General features: G+C 34.3%; 1 protein-coding gene across 1 annotated transcript in view; it reads left to right on the top strand.

Moving 5' to 3' along the window:
• Nucleotides 1-9031: 9031 nt before the first annotated feature.
• The window catches only part of LOC113233451 (nose resistant to fluoxetine protein 6-like), a 66715-nt gene continuing 50567 nt past the window's right edge, over nt 9032-25179 (top strand). The window contains exons 1-2 of the mRNA XM_026468590.1: nt 9032-9244; nt 22061-22424. Of these exons, the coding sequence (XP_026324375.1) occupies nt 22148-22424 (277 nt within the window). The 5' untranslated portion in view covers nt 9032-9244; nt 22061-22147. The remainder of the gene's footprint in view (nt 9245-22060; nt 22425-25179) is intronic.

Here is a 25179-nt window from a genome sequence, read left to right as displayed (position 1 = left end):
ACTTGAAACTTCGCAATTCAATATAAAAACCCAATTTTTGAATATGATTATGTATCCATAGTGTATCAACCTGCTATTCTTTCAACCTACTATTATTCTCACGCTCAGTATTTACTGGTGAAGCGGTTGCAATCTTAAAAGCAGTTCTGTACGCCGAATCATATATTATATATCATATCAAGTCACTGTGGTAGTCTGAGGAACGAAACACCTGACCTGTTTGCTAAGAATGCTATACCCCGGATCTCCGTATTACAGCAGAACCCCAAATATATGTCTTGGACAATCTCAGGCGGAAGACCCGCTCTTTTACGGGTAATCAATACGGAAGCCTAACCTAAACATACCTCGTCAACCTTAGTTTTTAAGCGCAGAAACCTAAGTAAAGTTGTAACATCTACAACGACTTATTCGATTGCGCCTAGGACACATGACTTCACCGATTTTCCTAGCCAAAATTAGGCTAAGAGACAATTCCATTTGTGAAAACGGACTTGAGGAGGGCACTTTGGATCATATATTTTTCCACTGTACACAATGACTGTACAAATAAAATATATAAGTCCACTTGTACAACCTGCTCCTTAAAAATATGTCCCGTCTCATTAACTTACCATTTCTGCAGACCCAAGATCACAGTCTTTTTGTCAATAATTATCTTGCTTAAAAGCTATTATGTGTCAAAATTGTAGTTACGGTAACATACCTACAAAATATTTATTTATGAACCCACTCTCCTCTTTTATTATATTTTTATATGTATATGCATGTGATGTGAATATGTAATTTGTGTTATTATGTGGTCCCTTCTCAGATTTTCATTGGTCTTGACGGATCGCCGGTTATCCAACCGTACATAGTTACACCAACGTAAAAGTGTCTTTTTCAACCTTGACATTGGCAGAATCATCGTCAAAATCTTAGGGGATGGAAAAAAGTGAAAATCGAAGAAGCCATTTCAAGAAATTGGAATTCTGAGCAATGACAACATACATCGCACAGCCTGTGATGTTTCAGCGTTTACTGTTAGACAATGATCTTAGAACAACTAATAAATTTATACGGAATAGAATTAAAGAACTTTCTTAATCAAACTTCTTAATAAGAAACTCTCAAGGAGCATGAGGTTTGTTTTTCTTATAATGACTGTCCGTTATTGTTCAGTGTTTGCGGTAAATTTTTATTTTCTTGAGCACGTAGTACTGTTCGCATTTGGGGTTGTTATGTGTGCTATGGTGCCACGTTCTAAATGGGGCAATATGCTGCGGGTTCCCGCGGGAATACTAACAGCCTGTAATTTATCAGCGACGCGAATATTGATCACGTCATCTCGCCTCGTTGTATTCTCACACGTTGATGAAATAAATATTTTTGACAGCTGAATAATAATATGCAATTTTTAAATTCAGCCTTTCATTGAAATAAAGTTTTTAATTAAAAGCTGACTTCAAATAAGTGATGTGCAGTCGTACTTTAAAAAAGCACTTCAATCTGAATGAAAACTTTAATATTGCAATTAAATAAATTTGAATTGAAAAACAAATTATTTTGCAAAAAATTAATTTAAGTAAAAACATAATTGTGGGATTAAATAAATTGAATCAATTAACATCTTACACAGACGCTCACATATATTTATACACTAACAACCTTAGAATTATTCCAAGCTAACACTTTTACATGAATAGACGCCTTCCCTTACTTACACGAATGTTTTATATACCTTTTCATCACACTTGCTTATAAACAGTGTCATGACATGAAATTCGACCGTAATGTCCTATTAAATTATGCTTAAGGGCTTTTTCATTACATTATCACCCTATGGACTTTTTACGTCAAGATTAATCAAAAATGTGAACGTATATTTCGCTTAGACTTGAAGTATACAAAACTAAACAATTGCAATTTAACTATATTTTACTAAATTTATCAAGTGAATTAAAATACTGCAGTATTTTTAGAATTTGGAAATTATTTATTTTATATCGAATACATCGTGGCTGCATGCGACTGTGCCTTTTATAACATTTTAGTTCAAGTTGTATTATCTATTGAAGAACAGCTAGCAATCAGTTTTAAAAAAACCCGCCATTTGCAAAATCCATAAATGTTGTGTTGTGAAGCAATATTTATTCATACAAGATATAAATTATCCATGTATTTATTTCCTCGCAAATGTGATGAAAAACATTGTATGTAGCACGGGTGATGAAAAACATTGTATGTAGCAAAAAAAAATTACAAACCTTGAGTCATTAAAACCCTCAGCTTTCGGCTTTGGGCTTCTAACAAATTCTTCTTAGTAATTTCTTATTTACTGCTCTTATTATTTTATATATATAAAGCTACAAGTTCTTGCTCACTGATAGAAATAAAACGCACACTTCCCGATAAGGTGGAAATAAATATTTATACCGTCGTTGTACGCGGATAGATTCCAAAGCAAAGAATCAAGTATGAGAAGACCTAAATGTGGAAAATATGAATGAGTATCAACGGCCTGCAAAAACTATAATATATGGAGGGAATATTTGTGCACTTTTATGAGGTACATCCTGGTCAATTTCCACCGAAAGTAAAAAATGTTCGAAATTTAAATAAATAAGATGGCCGCCATACAAATTTCAAAGTCTTCTATCACGGAAACTATTAAAGATAGGTAGGAGGTGCTCGAAGGAATGTCATAGAGATTAGTAGTCAACTGCCTGGGTTAAAAAAACAAGATGGCGAATTCAAAATGGCGACCGAAGAAAAATTTGCCTCGATCCGGCTGAAACTTGGTATGCGGGGGTCTTTAGGAGTCCTTAACCATAATTTGGGGTCAAAAGTTTCTTTTCGCCATTTTTTAATATGGATGTCATATAAGCGTTTTTTTCGTCAAAAGTGGCTGCCGAAACGGACTTGCTCTGATTCGGCTGAAAGTTGGCAAGCGGAGGCCTCTAGAAGTTATGATAATAATTTGTGGTCAAAATTGGTTTTTCGCCATTTTAAAATATGGCCGACATAGAAGCGTTCGTTGGTGGAAAAAAAATGCTCTGGTCCCTTTGAAAATTGGCATGTGTGGGTTTCTAGGAGTGCTTGATAATAATTTGTGCTCAAAAATGCTTTTACGCCATTTTTTAATTGGCCGCCATTCAACAACTAATAAAAATTAGCTCTAATTCAACTGAAATTCAATATGTGGGGATCTCTATAGGTGTTTGATAATAAATTGCGCTCGAAATTTATTTTTCGCCTTTTTTCAATATGGCTGCCATACAAACTTTTTTAGCGCCAGATAAAAATTTGCTCTAATTCGATTGCAAGTGGACATGTCGGGTTCTGTATGAGTAGGTATTTAATAATAATTAGCGGTCAAAATTTATGTTTCGCCACTTTTCAATATGGCTGCCATACAAACTTTTTTGGCGGTAGATAAAAATTTCTTCTAATTCGACTGAAAATGGCATGGCTTCAATCATAATTTGGGGTAAAAATTTTGTTTCTGCCGTTTTTTTTTATGTAAATGGCTATTGAAAAAACTTGCTTTCCTCGGACTGAAAATTGGCACGAAATGATTTCTAAGATTGTTTGATAATAATTAGTGGTCAAAATATATTTTTGCAATTTTTAAATATGGCCCCCATTAAAGAGTTATTTCAATTTTTTTAAAACAAAGCCGTAAGTGCCGAGGCCGGAGGCCAAGGTCCGCGGAGGGCGAAGCGAAGCGAAGCCCGAAGCGTCCGCACGCCATCAAATAGAGATAATATACGGAGACGTAATAGATTACGAGTACAAGATCTCACAATTGTAAAAATGTAAAGCATGCTTCCCGATGTAGTGGAAATGAGATACTTATTATAGCGTTGTTGTATCCCAACCGTCTCTATGTTAGATTTCATTTTCTTGAAAGCTATGCCAAAGTATTTAGGGGAAAAAATGCCAAACTACTGCCGAATTTCCTGTACTATGAATACCAAATCAACGATAACCCAGAATACTCAGACCAAAACCAACTTAGAAATGTTCGTTTCTTTTATTGGCATAAATCGGGAATCGACCTCATCATAAAGCGCCCATAGCACTAACTGCTGTGCCACCGAAGAGCATGAGCACACCCTGTATACTGAAACCGACCACGCGTCGCAGGCCGAGCCCGACCACACCTACGGTGGGGTCACCCACCGTAGGTGTGGTTGGGGTGTATATACTATTTCGTTGTTGCTTATTTATAATAGTCTATAGTACATTATTGCATATAGGCCGGGAAGTAAGGGATTGCTGGAAGAGCATAAGTATTAATACGAGTCAAGGAATCCCCGTTCCCGCCGAGGCTTATATAGTGATTTTCTCAAATAATGTGAGGAAATAATAAAAGACTAAAGAGTTAATTAAAAATAAAAGTAATATTTGATACAGTATATGCAGGCATTGTCGTTATCGCTTTTGTCACTAGAACTTATTTTCGCGACGAATATAGAAATAAGGCAAAAAAAAAAAACAGAACAGAATACCAAAGCACTCATTCACCGCCTTTTTAAAAAAATACTTATACGATGCTATTACAAACACTTGGCAGTTGGCTGTGTGAGTTTTCCACCGATTTCAAAAAAGGATAAGTTCTTAAAAACACATAAAAACATACTTTTTTGTATGCCAGTTACGTGATAACTCCGATATTTGTGAACCGATTTTGATGATCTATGGGTGGTAAACTAGGGGATGATGTAATGCGATGAACTGTTGAGGTCGGTATTTTTAGTACTCTGTACTGAGATTATTCCTGTGCCTGTTTACATAGTTAATTAATATTAGGTAGATTTAGAGTTTAGAGAAGTGGGCAGTAATGGATTGTCATACATATATTTTTCAGGTCTTAAATGTCATTTGTGTAACTTTTCATGTTCGTTTTTTGAAAGTAATGCAAATATTTCCGAGCATGTCTGAGAAATAGTACATTATTGCAGAGGCCGGGAAGTAAGGGATTGCTGGACGAGTATGAGTGAGTTGTATTAATACGAGTCAAGCAATCCCCGTTCCCGCCAAGGCATGTATAGAATTTTTCTCAAACAATTTGTGGAAGTAATAAAAGACTAAAGAGAGGAAGATATATAAAAAAAAAGTAAAGAAATATTATTTTGCAGGCTTTGACCGGGAAGAAGGCGCATGGTCCATAAATGTCAAACTTTCCGTGTTCGTTTTTTGAAAGTAATACAAACATTTGCATTAACACCTTTGTCCAATTAGTAAATTTAATAGGATTAAGTTCGATCTGGAGAGCCTGGAAGCTGAGACGTCTTCTGTGTTTTTAGTTAATTAGTCCTGTTTTTGTACTCAATAATTTGTAACCTAAATTTGTGGAGAGAAATAAATTTTGTTAATTTAAAAAAGTTTAACTCTACTAAATTATATTTGACTTACATTTGAATTACCTACATCCTGACATTAAAAAAACTTCTCTACTAAGGTACATTTTGAAATTATTTTCATTACAAGATATATTACACATCAGGTGAGTAGAAATTAACATAAATAACTTGTAGATACAAGTGTCAGTTGTTAACCAGATCTAATAATATTAGGGGATAATGAGTAACCTGGCAGGAATACTAAGAGCTTGTAATTTGTCAGCAGCCGGGAGTCAGACGTCATCGCGCCTTTGTTATTCTGTCCACACCGCCTAGTAATGAAACTCCGTGACGTTCAATTAATTTAATTGTTAATAAAGGGGTACACGGCCCACGGATTTCGGAAGGTAATTAGGCGATGAAAAACCTTTCGAAGTTTTTTTGTCTAAATCACTTTAAATAATGTAGCCGCTTTAAAAATAAAGATAGAACTTCTAAAGCTATGGAGAGAAAAGAGAAAGGTTGGCGGTTTTTTATCAAAGTTACCAGACACGAGTTCACGACTTTTGCAAATTTAATTCAAGAATTCTTCTTTGTTCTAAGTTCAACAACCAGATATACCTACAATTTGTATATGATCTTGAAAAGCAAAAAGCTGGACATACGGTTTATAGAATTAACAAAAGTGCTTTTCATTGGCGGGGAACGTAGCGCTGCGCTGGATGATGTAAGCATTGTACTTACATAAATGTCATGCAGCCATTGTGGGTAAGCTTTTGACCTGTATTGGAGTCTTCGTAAATGCACCGCTTGCTTATATGAGTAGGTACATTTCACTTTGTATGTACGTACACTCAGACTGCGGAGTCTGCTTAAGCGGTTAAGCTATATAAACTGAAACTTTATAAATTTCAAATTCAAACGCTAAGTAAATAGCATAACGTACAATTTTCAGCAAAGATTTCTGACTATGAACATAAATTGTTTGTTCTTAAGACTTCCCATTCCATAAATTCACAAAAATGTTTACGTATAAAAGTATTTTAATTGGAGTGGCCGTTATAACTTTGTGTAAAATGAATGAACACACTATTGTACGTTATATTGTAACGAAATAATTTAAGAAAACAAAAAATATATCATACTATTTGACTGACTTTCTCGACCTTGTGAAGTAGGTAATGTACGCGTAACAATATAAATTTGCATAATAGAAAACTTTCGTCTCAACATTCACTGCCGTCTTGAAAGTTACTTTAAGAACATAACGTACGTACCTACTCGATGACAAGATATATAATCTTTACATTCAGCTTTTATTTGGCTTTTAAGAACTTGATAGCTGTTTGTTAAAATGTCACGCTTTTGCCCGTTTTGTTGCCTAACTTAGAGACGCAATAAAGAAAAACTGTTAAACATGTTCTAAATATATTTATTGATATTTTTTGTGAAATAACTCCACTAGTTTTGTTATGATTATGAATACAAAGATCGAACACACACACTCAAAATTCTACTGGACTACGACTCGGTAACTGGACCCGTGACTCAGATGGTTAGAGCAATGCTACGGTGCAGCATGGAAGTGGGTTCAAGTCCCACCGGGTCGACGAAAATTTCCGTATGTTCGATCTTTATGTTAATAATCATATTCTAAATAGTTTTTTGGAAACTAGATATTTACATTGTAACATCGAGTATACAGCCAGAAATAGAGAAATGTGATTTAATTTGTTTGAAAACTATTCTGCCGAATCGTTACGGTGACAACTGCGCTCCGATTGGCCAGCCCGAATCCGAAACAATTGACGAATGTTGTCAATTGTTTCACTTCAAATCGACCAGTTTAACTTGAGCTTTGCTATAATGGACAAAAATTGAAGAAATCCATATTAAATATTTAATTACCCATAAAATAAGAAATAATAACGCACACACTCAACATAGCCCCGCACTAGGGAAATCCGGTGTCGCGGGTGCCATGGACACACACATAGACAACCACAAATTACATCCAATCTCAAAGGAGAAATAAATGTAGGCTATACAAATATTTCTCTCGGCCCGGGAATCGAACCTGGAACCCCTGCGTCCGACATGGCAATCATTCGGTCATGGAGACAGTTAAATGTGATTCCGTTTGTTTTGTAATTAGATGTTTTGCTGTTTTTCCCACACCAACGAGTGGAACAGCCCCCCCATAGTTAGAGATCTTATTTTTATTACAATAAACAGAGAATATTTTTGGAATATACGGAAACGTACACACAGGTCAGTTGTTGGCTCTGTACTATTTCAGCTCTTTAATTTGTGATTTCAGTGCAAACGAGAGTTGATATTTAAAAGTGATAACATTTGCCTGATGAGTTGTCAGTATTTCTGGTATACTCGACGCACTGTAACCTCTTAAGACCCCCAATATGGGAAGAACCCAATGTGTATTAAAATACACTAAATATAAAATTACCTACATGTTTGAGGTCTAAGCAGTATGCCCTCAGTTTTGTATTAAAAATGCAACCGAGATTTTCTTTAGATACTATATGGTCAAATAGAATATGTTATATAGAGTTTTTTGTAAAATACTAACAATATCCCAAGACTGTATTACTAACGTCATAAATCTCGAATATACATATTATAATAAAAAATAATAATAGGTATCAACGATCATAAACAACAACTTTTGATATGATTTTAATAATTCACTAGATTTTAATTTCGTTCCTACAAAAAAAAAAAAAGAATTTAAATAGATAATACAAAAACTTAAAAGTTTACTTTTGGTAAATTTATAATGTATTGTAAAAAGACATGGAACAAAAGTTGTTGTTTATGTTTTTTGTAATATAAAAATTATGAGGTTGTTAGTATTTTACAACAAACCCCGTATATATTGTGCATGTTATGTCTGAATCACTTAACATATTATGTACATGTTGATGTACACACGCCCTTAGGACGTTAAGAAACAAATACATCTTTGTATAGGATCTCAAAGCCGGCTCTATAGTTGCTTCAATAACCTCTCTTTTTTTTTTAAATCTTTATTTCATTTTAGGACTTTTGTTCTAGAGAACATGCCAGTCCTATCATAACCTTATTCTAATTGTCATGCAACTTACAGTAAAAATTATTTTATATGTTATTATTAAAAGTACTATGTTAACAAGCGCCGATTTACCATGTTACACAATATTTTTGTACATTTTGACAAGGGTTCAGACAGACAGAATCCCTTGGAAGAAGTTGACGTTGGAGCGGTTCAATTGTAATAGAAACATCAGTAGTTGTGCTTTCGTCATTAGTACATTCCGCCCACAAGTATTGGACGTCTTCAATTTTATTACAAACTTCACAATTTGGTGAATTCACTTTTTTCATAAGATATCCAAACTTGTACGACTAATAATGTCCGGAACGTAGCCTAAACATTGTGACAACATCTAATCTGCACTATTCAGAATGAATAAACCACGGTATGTGAGCCACACGGCTCACATTGTAATGTTTCATTAAACTCAAAACAACCTCGTTGCTACTTCAGAATCGTTTGCCACTAGTACGAAAAAGTTACCACGACCCCACTCCAAAACGTAAAATTTCGTCTTGTTAAGGAAATAGATGTTAGATGAGCCGAGGGTCATTCACAAAATAGTGTTACAAGCAGGTGTAGGGCCCGGCGGTAAGTGATATTAATCCAGCAGTATACTTTCATACCGGTCCGGTGGTGAACGCGCAGTATCCGCACGATCGCCGACACTGCCGCCGTTGCCGCACGCGCAGCCTCGTTGTCAATACTTCGTTCTTATCAGTTTCCACTTGCGATTGAGTAAAAGTAAATACGAAAAGACAGTGCAAGCTTCTTAGTGGTGTTAAGTAATTGTTTGTCCTGGAAAGATTTGTTTGTAAAGGTTTGTTTTGATTATAATTTACATTCTTGCTGCCGTGATATTCTTTAGTAAACTAAAAATATATATTTTTTTTATTTTAGAAAGTTGAATGACATTGTCGGTCATTATACATATAGATGATACATATTTATTTAGAATATTGTTTTCATGTAAATAATAGATTGAATGTTTTTGTTATCCTCGTACTTGTGACAATATAGGGTGGAACGTAAAGGTTCGGTCTTTATAAAGGCGAGTAACAAGTTTAACAAATAAGTATGCAAAAACAGCAAATGCCTTTTTTTAAATTTTGATTCCGAAATACAAAACTCTACGATCAATCGGATATTTGTATGGAGAACCAAATCTTTTACCTTCTGTTTAAATATTTTTTTTGTAGTTATGTTATCTTACGTTAGAATCGCCAGCTGAAATGTTGTCGCACCTTTTTGTTATATCTTTTATAAAATGTAAACTCATACACTATATTAGATCGTTACTTACTACTCATTATTATGAAATTAAGGTTGCCTTTTTATTTTAATATAAAAACAACCTTCTGTATTGTTGATTATACTTAGCATTTCTTACTTATAAGTACCTACTCTATGCGTGAGACCTAGAGTCTATTATTCATTGAAGGAATGTAATTAAATTTGTTAGTCAGAAATTAAATATAGTTAAATAACATAGGATTAAAAAAAATGTAATCATATCGCAAAATAAAACGCGCTTTCATCAAGTGTCTGCATTGGCGTGTGACTGTTTGTGTAGATATAATTACATTTTATAATGTCTAGCCTCACAATCGGTGAATCGACATTTCATAATGAGAATGTCTCTTGAAATGTTTTTAAACTGAGGTTCTATATCTAAATGCTTTAGAGTTTGTTCAGAGTGTTTAGTAGTTTGACGATTAAACTTATTCCAATTCTGATAGCGTAAGACTGATTTGTAGTTGTGATTAAGTATTTACTTTTATAATATAACAATGTATAAACAATAAAAGTAGGAAAGAGTTAACTATGCGATATATTTAGAGGTAGCAAATTGATTGATTAGATGATACCCAACAATGATGTAACGACACGTAAGTTTTAATTGGAGTAAAAGCTGTTACCTGCGACGACGAAATATAAATAATCATGTTTAATGATTTCACACGCAATTGATAATTTGATTATCTATCAGTGTGCTAGATACAAAATGATACCATAAACTGTGTTGTAACCTCCGCTGTTGTAGCGGCGATCGTCGCGTAGTTGTCCGCAACTCAACGCTTTAATTACACGATTTCGACAGTGGTTTCACCAACGATACGTTTTCATTGGGCAGGACTTGCACAGACAATACGCATATAGGTACTGCTAAAAAGTAGGTAGTATTTATCATACCGCGTTAATCAGCGCGGAATTCAGGCACATTATTGCATCGATCGGTTGCGTAAAACAGTGCGAAAAGAACCGGTCCTAAGTTGCCGCTCCATTTCAGACGATACCGCCGCGGTTCACTCCACTCACGAGGAAAGTGGAAAAACGTCGAGAACAAAATCCCTGACATCCGGTCCGTTGCTTCCCGCTATTTCGAGAAGGCAGTGACATTTAACAACCGATAAAAAATCGACATTACAAGCCATCTTTATCGACTCGGACTCCGCCGGCCATAGTGCATGGCACTGTGAACTTTCACCATTTGTTAGTTTTGCCTCTGTCGAGGATGACACGTTGCGTCACTTCATTTATGCCGCTAACAAGGCATGTGTGCAATTACATAAGACCAATCTCAAATATTTTTCTATTGTGTCTTAATTGTAAAGACTGCGCGTGTTTAGTAGGTGTACAGTATTTGGTACAGAAGATATATTGGCAGTGAAGTGGTCGTCGTATGACCGATGAAGTTCATTATCGCGGGGAATGGTTCTCATCCCACAATTAATCATTCCATTATGTTCCTATTCAGTCGGTTGTTACGTAACGTACGATTTGGCAGATTTCTGGTTGAACACTAAAATACACCATCTTTTTTATTATTTCGCTCCCAAATTAAGGAAAGAAAATAAGATCGTTTGGTGATTGGGTATAAGTACTACTTACCTTGTACTGATCTGGTGATTACTTTCATTGCAGCGTGTTGAAGTAGCAAATATGAGCTTTGTTCCATTCTTGTAAATTCATGGACGCCTGGGGAAATCTATGGGTACTAGCGTGGCCGTCTTTTATTCTCAAACATCGAGTGCGTGGAGCTTTTAGCACACTCATAGAATATTTACAGTCAATGATAGCACGCTCGCTTTTCCCAGGATATTGAGCGTCTGAATTATATAGAATCTTATTTTCTCTTTGACATTTTGAAATGTTTGATCATGCTACGAAAAAAAACATGGGTACGATCGGGAGTTCATTACCCCATTTAAATTAAGGGCACCTGTCAGAAACCGTCTCGTGGGTTAATCGTGTTTTTATATTCTCATATTTTCTGAGGTACCAAGCCAATCTTATAAAAATTATATTAATATTGTAATAGGTCATTTAAAATTTTACTTAATTTAAAATCATAGAAGTCAAAACAATTATTTGTGTTGTAGTTGAAATGTCTACGGTGCGGTGCAGAGATAGGCAAACGTGGCACACTACTTTGTTTATCTGGGCTTGTAGCAGGTTATCCTTTCCTAATATATATATTATACTATTTAATATTAGTTGGATGCAAAATTAAATAATAAGAAAAATTTTCATTATATACATATATAAATGACTTTGGATCCTATGTAGTTTACCCTAATAACGAGGAAACTGTTTTATATTATAAAAAAGTTGTTTCAATTCTGAAAGAGACATGTATAGAAACATTTTCATTAATTCGTGCATTCGTATATATTTATATAAACATTATTTTTATATAGTTACCGCACAACCCCAAAGAAGAATTGAAAATTATATTTCATTAATGGCGCTATTTCTGTCACAGTCTCTTGTTATCAGACTTCGCTAGTGCTTAACTAACTTAAGATTTATTGTTTTATTCACCATAAAACAAAGGAGCCTGTCTTTGTGTCCGTTTTAACGTAGCTAAGCTCCAGAGATAAAATATTAATCCTCAAGATGAAATATTGTACTCTAATCTCAGAAACCAATTTTCAGGCAGGAATTAATATGTAAAATTAGAAAAAATACTTCTATGAATAAAATTATATGTGTAGAGACCACTGCTAAAGCTTTAGAGGCCAAAGAATCTGAAAATCATTTTATAAGCGTTTTTTTAATGATACCAAGAGACGGGACGAACAAGTCGTGCACCGGGTGTTAAGCGATTATAGTACCTACGCGTTAAGCAAGTACTACTGTACAATTTTGTTAGTGCGGGCATATCTCTAGTGAGCAGTATTGATTTTACAGTCACCTTTAATGTAGTAATCTTTACTACTCCAAATCATCTCTCTTTACTGTTGTAAATATACCTATTGTAAAAAAAATATCATTTGAAATGGGCACTTTGTAATTAACACGGAACCTCTCAACACGGCATTGCTATCATGTGAACAGACAATATTGATTCCACGATATATATCTATACTGTGCATATCACATCTTCAGGATGTGATAAAAATTATAATTTATTTAAATATAGTTTCATAAACCATATCACAAACGGGCTCTTTTTAGTTCTGAATAAAATTTAAAAAATGGTTCTCACGACTGAACTGAAAAATTTAATAATGAGTATTTATAGTTCTCTACGCAGAACTATAATGAGTTTTTGTTAATTAAAACATCAAATATGACGCTACTCAAACGCTGTACTGTCTCCCGATTGGTTAGTAAAATTACCCCTTATATTTTAACCAATATATTTTTAAAAAAAGGTTGCGAGACCCTTAGGCCACTTTAATCAATCAGAAGGCAGTCGAGCGTTTGAATAGCGTCATATTTGATGTTTTATCTAGCAAAAACTGCGGCATTCATTTTTTGAAACTCATTATACAATTAATTATGTGTACGGAACCATAAATACTCAATTGAATTTTTCAGTTTAGTGGCGAGTACCATAGACAATAAAATTTTATTCAGATCTCAAAAGAGCGCCGTGGTCATTGACTTACAATTATATGGACGTCGGGTCCGCGCTAAAAAGTGTCCGCACTTGTAAGGCGCTAAAATCGTATACAGAGCGCGACACTCCGCTTTAGTCTTCATTTGTTCTACTGACAGCGCGATACTGCGATGACATTACAATTTAAATTTCGAATAGGTTGACTTGGGACATTTTTTTCGTGGTTTTTGTATTAGACCCGTCGTCCATTTATTTGTAAGTCAATGGCAGTGGAGATAAGGTTGACGAAATATTTGTTGATGTAATATTGAACCGTATTGCTGCTGACATAGAGTATACTCTGCAACGAAAACACGATTTTTCGCGCGATCTCGCGAGTGCTCGCACGGTCTCGCGCGAGCTCGCGATGACTATTAATATCAATCGCGAGATTGTGGGGTACGTACGATTGAGATTTAAAAAATGATGGTTTCATCTGATTCTTCTCGCGTTAACATATTTAATAATAATAATTTACGGGACATTCCACATGTTACTTCAGCCGCGTATTTATCACTAATTGAACTGAACAGCACTGAATCTTCACTATCCACAATCAAAGCGCGAGCTCGCGCAAGGTCGAGATTTGCTACCCGCGTTTTATTGCAAAGTGGCATATATTTGAGAAATATTTAAATATCCGTATAACGTGTGTTTGTAAATAATGTTTGTATATATATATGTCATATATACGTACGAAGGTGCGGAATTAATTTAAAAAAGAATGATTTCCTGAAAGCACTTACTCCCTCTAAGTTTCAAAATTTTATAATAATAAATGCTTGTTAGAGTAAATTTTACGAATTTAACCTGGTTAGTTCGAGTTAATAATTACATCAAACAATGTCCTATTACCCTGAATAAAAGTTAAATTTCAGTTAATTTATTGTTCATATTATCGAGATTCAGTCAAAAAGTCTATTTTTTAAGAATGTATTGAAAATCATGAAATCGAATGCTCTTGATTACTAAACTATGCAAGCGGTGAAAAACTTTTCAGTCATAAATCTTATATCCTTTGCTTAAAACTAAATAGAACACAACTTATAGAAAAATTGGTTGTTGACATTCTCGAGATTCTTTTTTAGGCTTTAAATATGAGATGTCATGGTAGGCCCCAGGGAGCTCGCAATAAATTTCCCCTTGCTTCAAAAGCTTTCATGACAGACGAAAATATTTTTTTGTTGCTATTAAAAATAAGATAAAAAACATATGACGAAGAACTTAAATCAAATGTTGAAAAAGAAATAAAAGACGTAGGTATTCCATTCAGCTTATCATAATACACGAATATAATATTTTTGTCCTTTCGAGCAACCACATTGTACGAAATTTATCTAAGTAGGTAATATAATTACTGAATCTAGAAAATGTTCGTAACTTTTTCGAAATCGACAGTATAAATTATCCATCAATCAACCAATATGTAAAAACATATTCAGATTCAGAAATGGTATTCGGTAATTACAACAGGAACATTTGCGTAAGAACAAATATTATGAGGAGTATGTTTGCTTGCCGATGTAGGGTATTTAGGACATAATAACTGAAATCCACATTTTGAAGAGCTTTACTCTTTTATGTGAATTTTCGAAGAGTGTTGAACTTTCGTCCTTTCCGCGCACTTCCGAGTCCTCTTGACCCAAAAACAGGGATTTTGCGAGAATTCACGCGTAATTAGATGTACTCGTATAAGTATAACCCAGCCATTAGCGTTTTTACCATTGATGATTTTTTTAAACAGCCCATCCTCTCCGTCTTTGTTTTGTCTGTTTTGGAAATTTAATGTTTAGAATTTAAACGTAAAATATTTTATATATTTGAAATTCAAACTGATTGACGACATAAAAGGCGTTCTATCGCAGTTTAAACGATATGAGCAGTGTTCATTGAAATGGATTAAATTTTCGGTTTTGCGCGAATAGTGGGTCGCGAGTTTGCGGCGATACGTGGCTTTGGCATGGAAAGACAATATAGGTCATCTATACACCGAAATGCACACTGCGTGCAGTTGTAACCACACCAGTAGTGGCGAAATTTAGTTTGCGGCGCGTGCTTGACGCTTGAAGAACTGCATACAATCTATTGTGCAATTACGTTACTGTACAAGTTTACAGCTTTACGCTTTATTACAAAACTTGTTTCTCGAGGCAAACGTGAAAACACGATTGTCATTTGTTTTGTGGGAAAAGCATGTTATGTAAACAGTTCCATTCTACATATACTTACATAAATTCATTTACTCTATATCGGTCTCTTATCACATACTATACATATAGTATATATATAGTATCTATAAATACAAAAAATTAACACTAAGTAAAATTATTTCTTCACAAATGGTGCTACGGCAAAAAAGTCGTTAAAAACCAAATATTAAGATCTGCAACAAGCACATAAAATAGTTCGTAAGGTTTGCTGGTTCGCTCTATATCATTAGGGAGAGCGTCAGGCACAGTATGGCTGAAAGCGCTGGTTCTAATCCAGCCGTATCGAAGCATTATTCTTACTGTTCGATTATTGTATGAATAGTTACAATAAACTAGTGGAGTAATTTCACAAAAAATGCTTGAATGTAATGGTAGTATAAAACGTCGTGGTATTCAATAAAGAGATAAAAAAATATATTATTATTGTTTATTACACATTTGGTTAATTTCTGGTGCCTATGTATGTATACTCTTGGCAAGTCCTTCGAATATTTATCTAACATCTTGAATAAGCATACTTTCATAGTGAAAGTGTGTTTTTCCTAATATTGTCAAGTGTATCCTTAATCATTATGTCAGGTAAAACAGGGCGAGACGTTTTTAATAAACTCTGTTTGAGTAAGCATAAAGATTTGTAACTCGTTATTGCGCCTACTATTTCATTTTAAAATTTGTGACGTTCATACCTTTTATTATTAAAATAAAACCACGAAGTCAACATACAATTTTATATTAAGTGAATTAGGGTCGTTGGTACTATGCCTATGTCTAGAGTTTGCCGTCGCAGACCGGTACTTTCCTGCTGATAGTCACAGGGCCGCGGAGGGCGGCCAGCGGGCACGAGGGCAGGAACGGCGTCGAGATGGTGGGCGAATATTGTGTTTGTCCTCCGGTAAAATATCGGGTAACGGAGCACCCAAAACTGGGTGTGGAATGTCACGTTAAACTTTTAGAAATATAGACCCCGAAATACGTCAGGACTCAAATTAATAAGGATGTCCGCAGCACTGGTGTATATAATAAGTATATAATCTCTTCGCCGAGCACGTAAGACGACACAACTATATTCAATTGCGAACGCAACACGGGATCTCTTTCGATGACGGTGGCGGACTGACTCGCGGCCGGCCAGGCGAGGGCCTAGAATGTTCCATACCGGTTCCGCTGGAGAGCTCTCGAGACAATAGCGACCAACGCATAGGGACACTCAGGCTCGGAAATGTAATTGTTAGAATGTTAACATTTTAACTAGTAAAATATTAACGATGATTATGTTACTATTATTGATAATTATTTGTAAGTATTAGGATTAATTTGTAAATATAATTAGTATAAAGTTAAATTGTATTATAATTGTAAATGCAATCGTATTGTACATAGTTTTAATTAATTACATAATATATTTTAATAATTGTTAATTGTTTATTTTAGATGAAATAAGTAGTTTAAGTTGTAGAATAAACGTACAACGTTACAAATTATGTTTGCATATATACGAGCTGTTATATAAAATGCTGACAGTTTAAAGTTGCTCTTTGTTTTGCATGTATAAATAGTTACAGCTCAGTAAACAGAGGCCTCTGTAACAAAAAAAATATGACTTTGAATGTAGACTGCACAATGTGAACCTTATGTTGCTTATCCAAATTAAGTTACAATATATTGAAAAGTAAAAGAAAGTGATTTCGATCATTTCACAATAACATAATTTTCACAACTTCATAATGAATGTAAAGTTACAGGTTCATAATTAATCTTTATACGAGGGAACTCAACGAGCTCGCGTACTTACAAATTTATCGAATACATTGTCATGAAATATATTGAGACTGATGATTTCAAATAATTGAATGCGTACTCCTAATTACTCGCAAATAAGCCGTTGTTACAAATAGAAATCATTACGAGCTCTCGCTCGTAATTTGTAATTATGCAAGTTGTACCGCGTGAGAAAACGTTGTACATTACGTAAAATTGAACAACAGTAGTGCATCTAATTCAATTGAAGCTGTAAGGTTGCCACGCAATCTATGAATGTCATTTTATATCCACTTACTTCTGCAATGATCGAGATATTTAGTTGGGGACTTCGTGACGTAGCCTCTACGCGCCCGCCACCCAACGGGCCTCCTCATTTAAAGACCATTCTTCAATAACCCCTAATTGTCTTTTGTGAAATTCCAGAAGCTTTTGTCTTGCTAATTAAGATCTATTTTAGCGAATAGCTGCAGCATTCCTTGTTTATATTCAAATTCTGCGTTCAACTTAAAATTAAAATTGTTGCTCTTTCAAATATAAATTTGCAAATAGTTCCAAATATCAAGTGATGGCTAGAAAAAAAAATCCTCTGAAAATTATATAAGGGACAGTATCAAATTTATAAAGATAGGTTTACATAGTGAAACTTAACTACTCCCTAGTACCCAAGAACCTTAATTTCGTTTTGTAAACATAAGTCAACGAAGCTAGGAACACCTAAGGTGACAAATTAAATAAAATAAATTTAGTAACGTTTATAGTAACGGCCTCTTCCTTTTTCCTTAAACATTTTTGGCGATTCTGCTTTTAGGAATATTACATTACATTATACTATGTCTATATTATTCCTTCAAAAATTGACTTTCTTTTTAAAATTATCTTGGATTGTTATAGATAATTATAATCAATAATTATCCCATTTTTGGTAACTTTGCTGCTCGAAATTCGACACAATGTCCGACACTGCCGGAAATTTGTTCACACCGCCGCCGGAAATAGCGAAACTGACACATTTCGTTCGAAGACAGCTGTCTTATATTAAAGTGTTACTATTAGTGAAACTATAATATAATTTCAGACTCATTTTTGCGATATATATATCACTGGCAATGGATATGACAAAAAAAACCGACATCGAGAATGTCGGGGATACGATTTTGATGTAATTGAAACTGGTTCTCAATTCTCCAAATGCTGTACGTATAACTTGAATATATAATAAGGTAAACAGTATCTAAAAAAAGTATCGCGAAAAGTCTGCATACAATTTTGAGTATATACTGGTTGGAGCTAGTCTAGATTTGTGAGTGTGTGTGTGTGTGTGTGTGTACTGAGATTATAATACAATAAAACTTATTAGGCATGTTCCTAGTTCTGATCAAAATTTCCTTTTTAAAATAATGAATGATTGAATAATGAATGAGCTTCTGATATGAATATGCTAAAATTGAGAAAGAATGTCAATGAGAGCTGTAATTTTTCAGTAAAATCTCCATTAATTAAAATTAAATGTATTTCTAAATATCTTTTATCATATTAATTAGGGTACAGGAAAGGGGCCTCCCTGCAAGACGGACCATTACTTTCCTGTACGTCTGGTACACCCTACCCAACAATCGACAAGTAACACACGCCGATTGGCAAAAACTTCCACCACGATGGCAAGCATTATAGTGTATGCATCGTACAATAAGAAAATGATCATATTAAAGTATCATGGATTACGTACTGCGACGATATTGATACGTATGATATCGTTTCAAAAGGTCCGTATTTATATTAAAAAAATATCGAAATCAAATCGATCAAGTTTGTGGAATTACATCTATTTGTCTAGTTTTATTGAAGTCAAAGTGAAAGAATCATTTATTCCATAGGTAAAATAAATTTACACTTGAAAACGTCTCATTAAAGCTACTGCTCGTTCACTACGCCGACTTCCCTGAGAAGAACGAGCAAGAAACTCTAGGGATTGCTCTTTTCAAATAAACTTAAATGCTATGGAATACACTTTGAATCGAATTTGTGAGGAATCTAGATCCATGTCATCTTTCCATACATCGTTATATAACACATAGTCTTAAATTTTGGAATATGGCTTTTCAATTAAAATATTTTTAATGTAGTTTTTAAACAAAGTGAAATCGGTTAACGGACAGTGGGTGAAATCCAATCAACCGGATTTATGCCCTGACTCATTGACTTGCCCTGACTTGAAATATTTTCTTCAAATTTGAATGGAACCACTGCTGAAGCCTCCTTTCCAAAAAACAAAAATAGTCGAAATCTGTTCACAAATGTTGGAGTAGTCGCGTAATATACAAAAAAAAGTACAGTGGAATTAATAACCTCCTCTTTCTTTTGAAGTTGCTTAGTCAATATAAATATATGTCTGTGTTAAGATTTTGAGTTTAGCGACTCAAGTTGCACGTGTTAAACGTATTCGACAGTTACTTAACTTCTAAAGTAGCTAACTCCATTGCATTCAGCTCTATCTACGTTTAACCTTATCAACTAATCTCAAGAAGGCGAGATTTAAACTAGCACGAACATCCACGTACTAATTTGATGCAATAACACATTAGAATTTTCAATCATAGTTTATGATGTCTAATCACATTAAATGTAATTGATAAATAGATATTAAACTTTGCAATAGCAATTTAAAGAAGAAAGTTTAGATACTTTCTAACTTTATTACTGTGGAAGTTACTTTTCTTCATAAACTCGTGGACGCAATCAATTTCGTTGAATGTTTTTGAAATTAAATTGCGTCTGTGGGGAAACGCCAAAAGGCAAAAAATTACGAGTGGGAAACGTGAATCCGCATTGATCGGTTTTTACGTAAATTGTCAACACAAAAGCTTCAATCGTGCCGGGAAAATTAAATTCATTTACAATTCTGGCTTACCTGGCTTTATTTTCTGTCCCAGGAACAAAAACATTGCGATATTGAATTTTGAAATGAAAAATGGTTTTCGGTAATTTTATATTCAATAGTTTTCCATCAAGCTCGACCATTCACTGTTTTAAGGCTAAATTGATGTTGCATTTAGCAATTTAATAAATAGCTATCGATGTAGCGTAGTTCTCACAAATCTTGTGAGTTTATTTTAAATATTAACACTATTGACGGCATTATATTAGCTACATTGTTATATTCATGGTCGTAGGTATAGGTATAGGACTTACTATTTAACGATTGTAGGGATAGGCCGGTAAGCATAATAAGCGTAAACATAACAAAAGAGGAATTATCTTTTATAACAAAGGAGATAATGAAGACAGACACTCGATGGGTCCGAACCCGAGTCTCGAGCACAAGCTCCGCTACAAAACTCTGTAACTACCAGCGACGGATTTAGTAAGGGGAGGGAATCGCGTCTCTTTTGCATCATACTCTAAAAGATGAACGCTAAATTATCTTATTAACTGACTTCAACAAAAGGAGGAGGTTCTCAATTCGACTTCATGTTTTTTTTGTATGTATATTACGCGATAACTACGAATTTGAACCGATTGTGATGACTCTTTTTGTACTAGATAGAGGGTACCACAGTAGTAGTCCCATTTAAATTTGAAGAAAATATGTATTCCACCTCTAAGGGTGGCAAACTAGTGACTTTTGAATAAAAAGATATTTATTTCTCCACAAAACATAAGAAACAGAATACTTAAAGAACGAAACGAATAGAAAAAAAAACAATTGAGTAATGTGGACAAAAAGGTTAAAGACTCAGCATTGCTGATTTTCAGTCTTCACCAAGTAATAACCTACCTGTATCAGTACTATGTACTGAGATTATCTTAACCGATAGAGGTCCTGAACATAATTCAATATATTTTAACTAGTTTCAATTACATTGAAGGGTATCATGTTCACGTATGTACAAATCTGTAAGAGAACCTACCTACTTATTTCTTGTTCATACTTGAATGATTTTAGTCCACATCTAATAATAAACTTAACATCGTTCAAAAACAAGAATTCCTCACGAAATAGTTTCCAAATAAGCATTGTCAAAGTTATTGTATACAGAAACTTGTGCCTCACAACATCGTTTATCTAACGCTCACATATTTTTTTTTTGGTATCGTTAGAAAATCAACAGAGTTTCGTTGACAGGCTTGTGGGATGAAGATAATTTTGTTCTACGTAGGGCTTTGCTTTATATGGGTTAAGTAATTAAAACATTCTAATTTTTATATCGCTTGTTTTCGAAAACAGTGTGAGTAATTTTGAAAAAGCAAAAAGAAGAAAAGACTGGACAAATAATTTTTCGAGGTATTTTTAGATCTCTTTCTTTCTGTCCCGTTTAGTTCGGAGAATAAAATGGTTGTTTGCGAGACACTGGCGGATAAGTTCCGCTCCCAAATAAGTCAATGGAGGAATTGGAAAAGATCGCAATACAATTGGGGAAGTTTATGTGGACGCAAGCTTAATTTGAGCGGAAAATTTTGAATCTCTGTTTCAAATTGTCATGGTATTATTGTTTTAACTAATATGATTTATAAAAAAACTTATAAAAATAAATATAGCAAACGTCATAATTTCATAAATAAAATACACGTACGTACCAATCGTTTTACTGAGACACAATTTTTTATAACGTTATCACATTATCATAGTAAAGCAAACAATACTAATTCCTTTTACCACATAATAAACTGTAATATAAAGTTATTTAAAAATATGTAAACATTAAAATGCAAATGATTATATTAAACTTTCATAATGTTTATCTAGATAAAAATCTAATTGGACTTAATTTTGTTTCAGATATTCCATACACGGGCAATCAAAATGAAAGTGTGCACATGAACATTTCGGATTATTACAGTTTCTAACGACTTTTTAGTAGTGTCAATGATGACGGTGCTTAAAAAGATGCGTTCACTTAACAAGTCAATGTTGTTCGCAATAGTTTTAGTGCTAGTGAGTGTGGCAGAAGGGAATGTGAACTCTTCAGAAGTGTCGGAGATGTCTGTCCCAATGTCCCGTATGTCATGGTTACGGAGCCTGCTTGATCATCACGATTGGGGCGACTTCATCAATAATAATACAGCCCTGCCACAACAGTGCGCTGTGGACCTAAGGCTTTACCTCGAATCTCTCAATGAAGGAAAATTGTGGGCTTCAAAGAGTAAGTATTTTTTCATTTAGATTTTTTAATTGTAAGTTACTTTAGCAAGAAATGCATTTTTTTATTCGATAGCAAAATAGACAACGACATTTGTATGTGGAATTAAATCATAAAAGGGTAACCCAATATAAAATGTAAGGTGGTCATAGCGCAGTAGGCAAATAAAACTGAGTTACTACACTAAACTTTTTATTACAATGCGTAATAGTTATACACAGAGTTTAAAACAATTTTCAAAGTTGGAAATACTTCATCGACCTCAATGATAATACGCTTGTTTTATATAAGTACGAAGTATATGCGTGCTTATATGATTTTACATTGTAGTTATGAGTAAATGGTATCCGTTCTTTAAAATAAATGATAGACACACGTTTGGCCATAATCTCACCCGATGTTCAGCGGTGACATAATCGTCGTACCTAAAGATGGTAAGACGTTGGTGTTATGTCTATCTGACCCATGTTGTTAAATAAATTGGTGCTATGAACTTGCGTTTCTGCCGTGACAGATTGTTGCGATGATTCGTTAGGTGTTATGTAATTACCTTCTACATGTATTTCGATTGTTTGTTTGAAATTTATTTACTGTACGGTTACGATTATGCTTTACACCGCTTACGTAAGAAACAAGACGTGCAATGAAAGCCTGCTTGCCGCCACTCAGTGATCGCTTTCAAGTAGGTCGACACTCGAGACTCACTCGCTACCTCGCTACACCTCTGGAGAGTGGATAAAATGCATTTGCCTGTATTTTTGCGATGTCTACAACTTGGATTTGGTTCTTAGTGTTTGAACCGTAATATATTTAACCTCCAAAGACCTAGAAATTACAATAGGAAAAGTCCAATCCACATTAAAAGGTACCTAAATATTATTACATCAGGCATACTCTTGTTTTGTATGAAAAATGTATTTTTCTAGATATCCTATATATTATAGCATATAGCGCAAAATTTGAATGGGATTTTTTCATTATAATGGACAATGGGCGTTTACATGATCGTAGGAATAATATTGCCTTGATATATTGAATCGCTATTCACATATTACGTACATTTAAAATGGCCACGGGGTCGGGGTTAAAATAAATTGCCAGCAAAACATTAATCCGTACCCAAAGTAAATTCCAAGTAACTTATTTTTAGTACTGATAAAAAGCTAAGTTTCACTCTTATGTTTTGGTTTAGGTAGTTTCCTGGCAAGAAATTCATGTATTTGAGAAGGCTCATAGACATTGCGTGAACAAAAATGCGAAAATGCGTGCTAGGAAAACCTTTGAAGAGATAAATAAATACGGAAAATTTATTACCTATACATACCATTTCCCAAAACTTCGTGTCTAGTAACGCGCCTGTCGTCTATGATTAGCCTCCACAGCGAAGAAATTGAAAGGTCACACTGTCAACTCGACGGGTCTGCACCGCGATAGCAGCTCAGCAGAAACGCTTATCATTCTGACGTGCTAGTCCATTAGGAAATTTTGTGTAAATTGCGTGAGAAATGTTAAAAGGTGATTTTTTGAAAACTTCAAAATTGTCTTAAATTTACACAAATTACGTTACATACCAGACGAGTCTATCTCGTAATGATTAAAAAAAACCGGAATAAGTTTCAGCCATTATAACATAGCCCGTGGTGCAATATCAGCTATAACAAGGGTAATAAGGCCTCGGAAATAATAGGACGAGTCCTGTTTTATTTGAAGTCGGAAGACTTGAATGCTCTAACAACTCAATTTATGATCTTTTTGTACATCCTACAAATGTTACTCGAAACAACTTGTTGTAAGTTGCATTTGCAGTTTTCTATTTGGTAGATCTTACGTAAAGATTTTTTGTTTTGGTAATTCTTACGAGAAAAAAATATATTTTTACGTAATGTTTTGTTTAATTCCAAAAACATGGGAAAGTTTCATTTGTTGACCAAATATTGATGTGAGTTGTTTCGTTCCACATTCACCGATTCTGAGTAAAACAGTTTCAACATCTTGGATTGATCGAATGCGAAAATATTATTACGTCACTTTCTATCTCAGTAAAAGGAAAGTTTCTGAGAAGAATCTATCTAAATGGTGTTAAATGGGAGTAGTTACGAATGGGAGTAAATACGAATAAACGGTGCAGAATAGCTGCTTGTTGCGGATCACTACCGGGGTTTCACATAGATGTAATAATGATACAGAGACGTTAATATGTCATATCTACAAGTAACAAGTTATTTAAATATCATTGCATGCGAAATATTTGACAGATTGTCGAAAGTGTGCCTTTTAGCAAGTTTCGTAACAGCCTCAGTTGAATGTTAGGTTGAAGTTCACAAAAGAAATAATGGTACAAGTTAATTAGCCTCCTTTAAACGACTTGACCTTTACAGTTTCGATTTGTAACTTGCTGATGTTTGATCGACCTAAATAATCTTTCGAAAAATAGAGTATTGTAAGGAAATCTATCTTCTCGAGACAACTAAATGTGAGTGTTTTTTCCTGTAGCAATAAAAAAGGTCAACCGAATGCTTTCACACGAGTTTTATTAGATATTGTTTACTGATTATTCGAGTAATAAATGAAAATACATACGCGTTGGGAAAGTGAAGTCGTAACGTTATCCTTGTGTGTGTTTCAGCAGTAGAAATACATAGTATTACTGTTTCAGGATATTGTTTATAGTTCATTTTTCTCCGAACTTCGCCACTTGTTACTCAGCAATTACAACAGACTTTACTACTATAACTTGCACGCTAGTTGAAAGTAAACT

This window comes from Hyposmocoma kahamanoa, unplaced genomic scaffold, assembly GCF_003589595.1.
Source record: "Hyposmocoma kahamanoa isolate Upper Pololo Valley unplaced genomic scaffold, ASM358959v1 78, whole genome shotgun sequence".
NCBI lineage: Eukaryota > Metazoa > Arthropoda > Insecta > Lepidoptera > Cosmopterigidae > Hyposmocoma > Hyposmocoma kahamanoa.
This window is presented reverse-complemented; position numbering and strand designations above follow the sequence as displayed.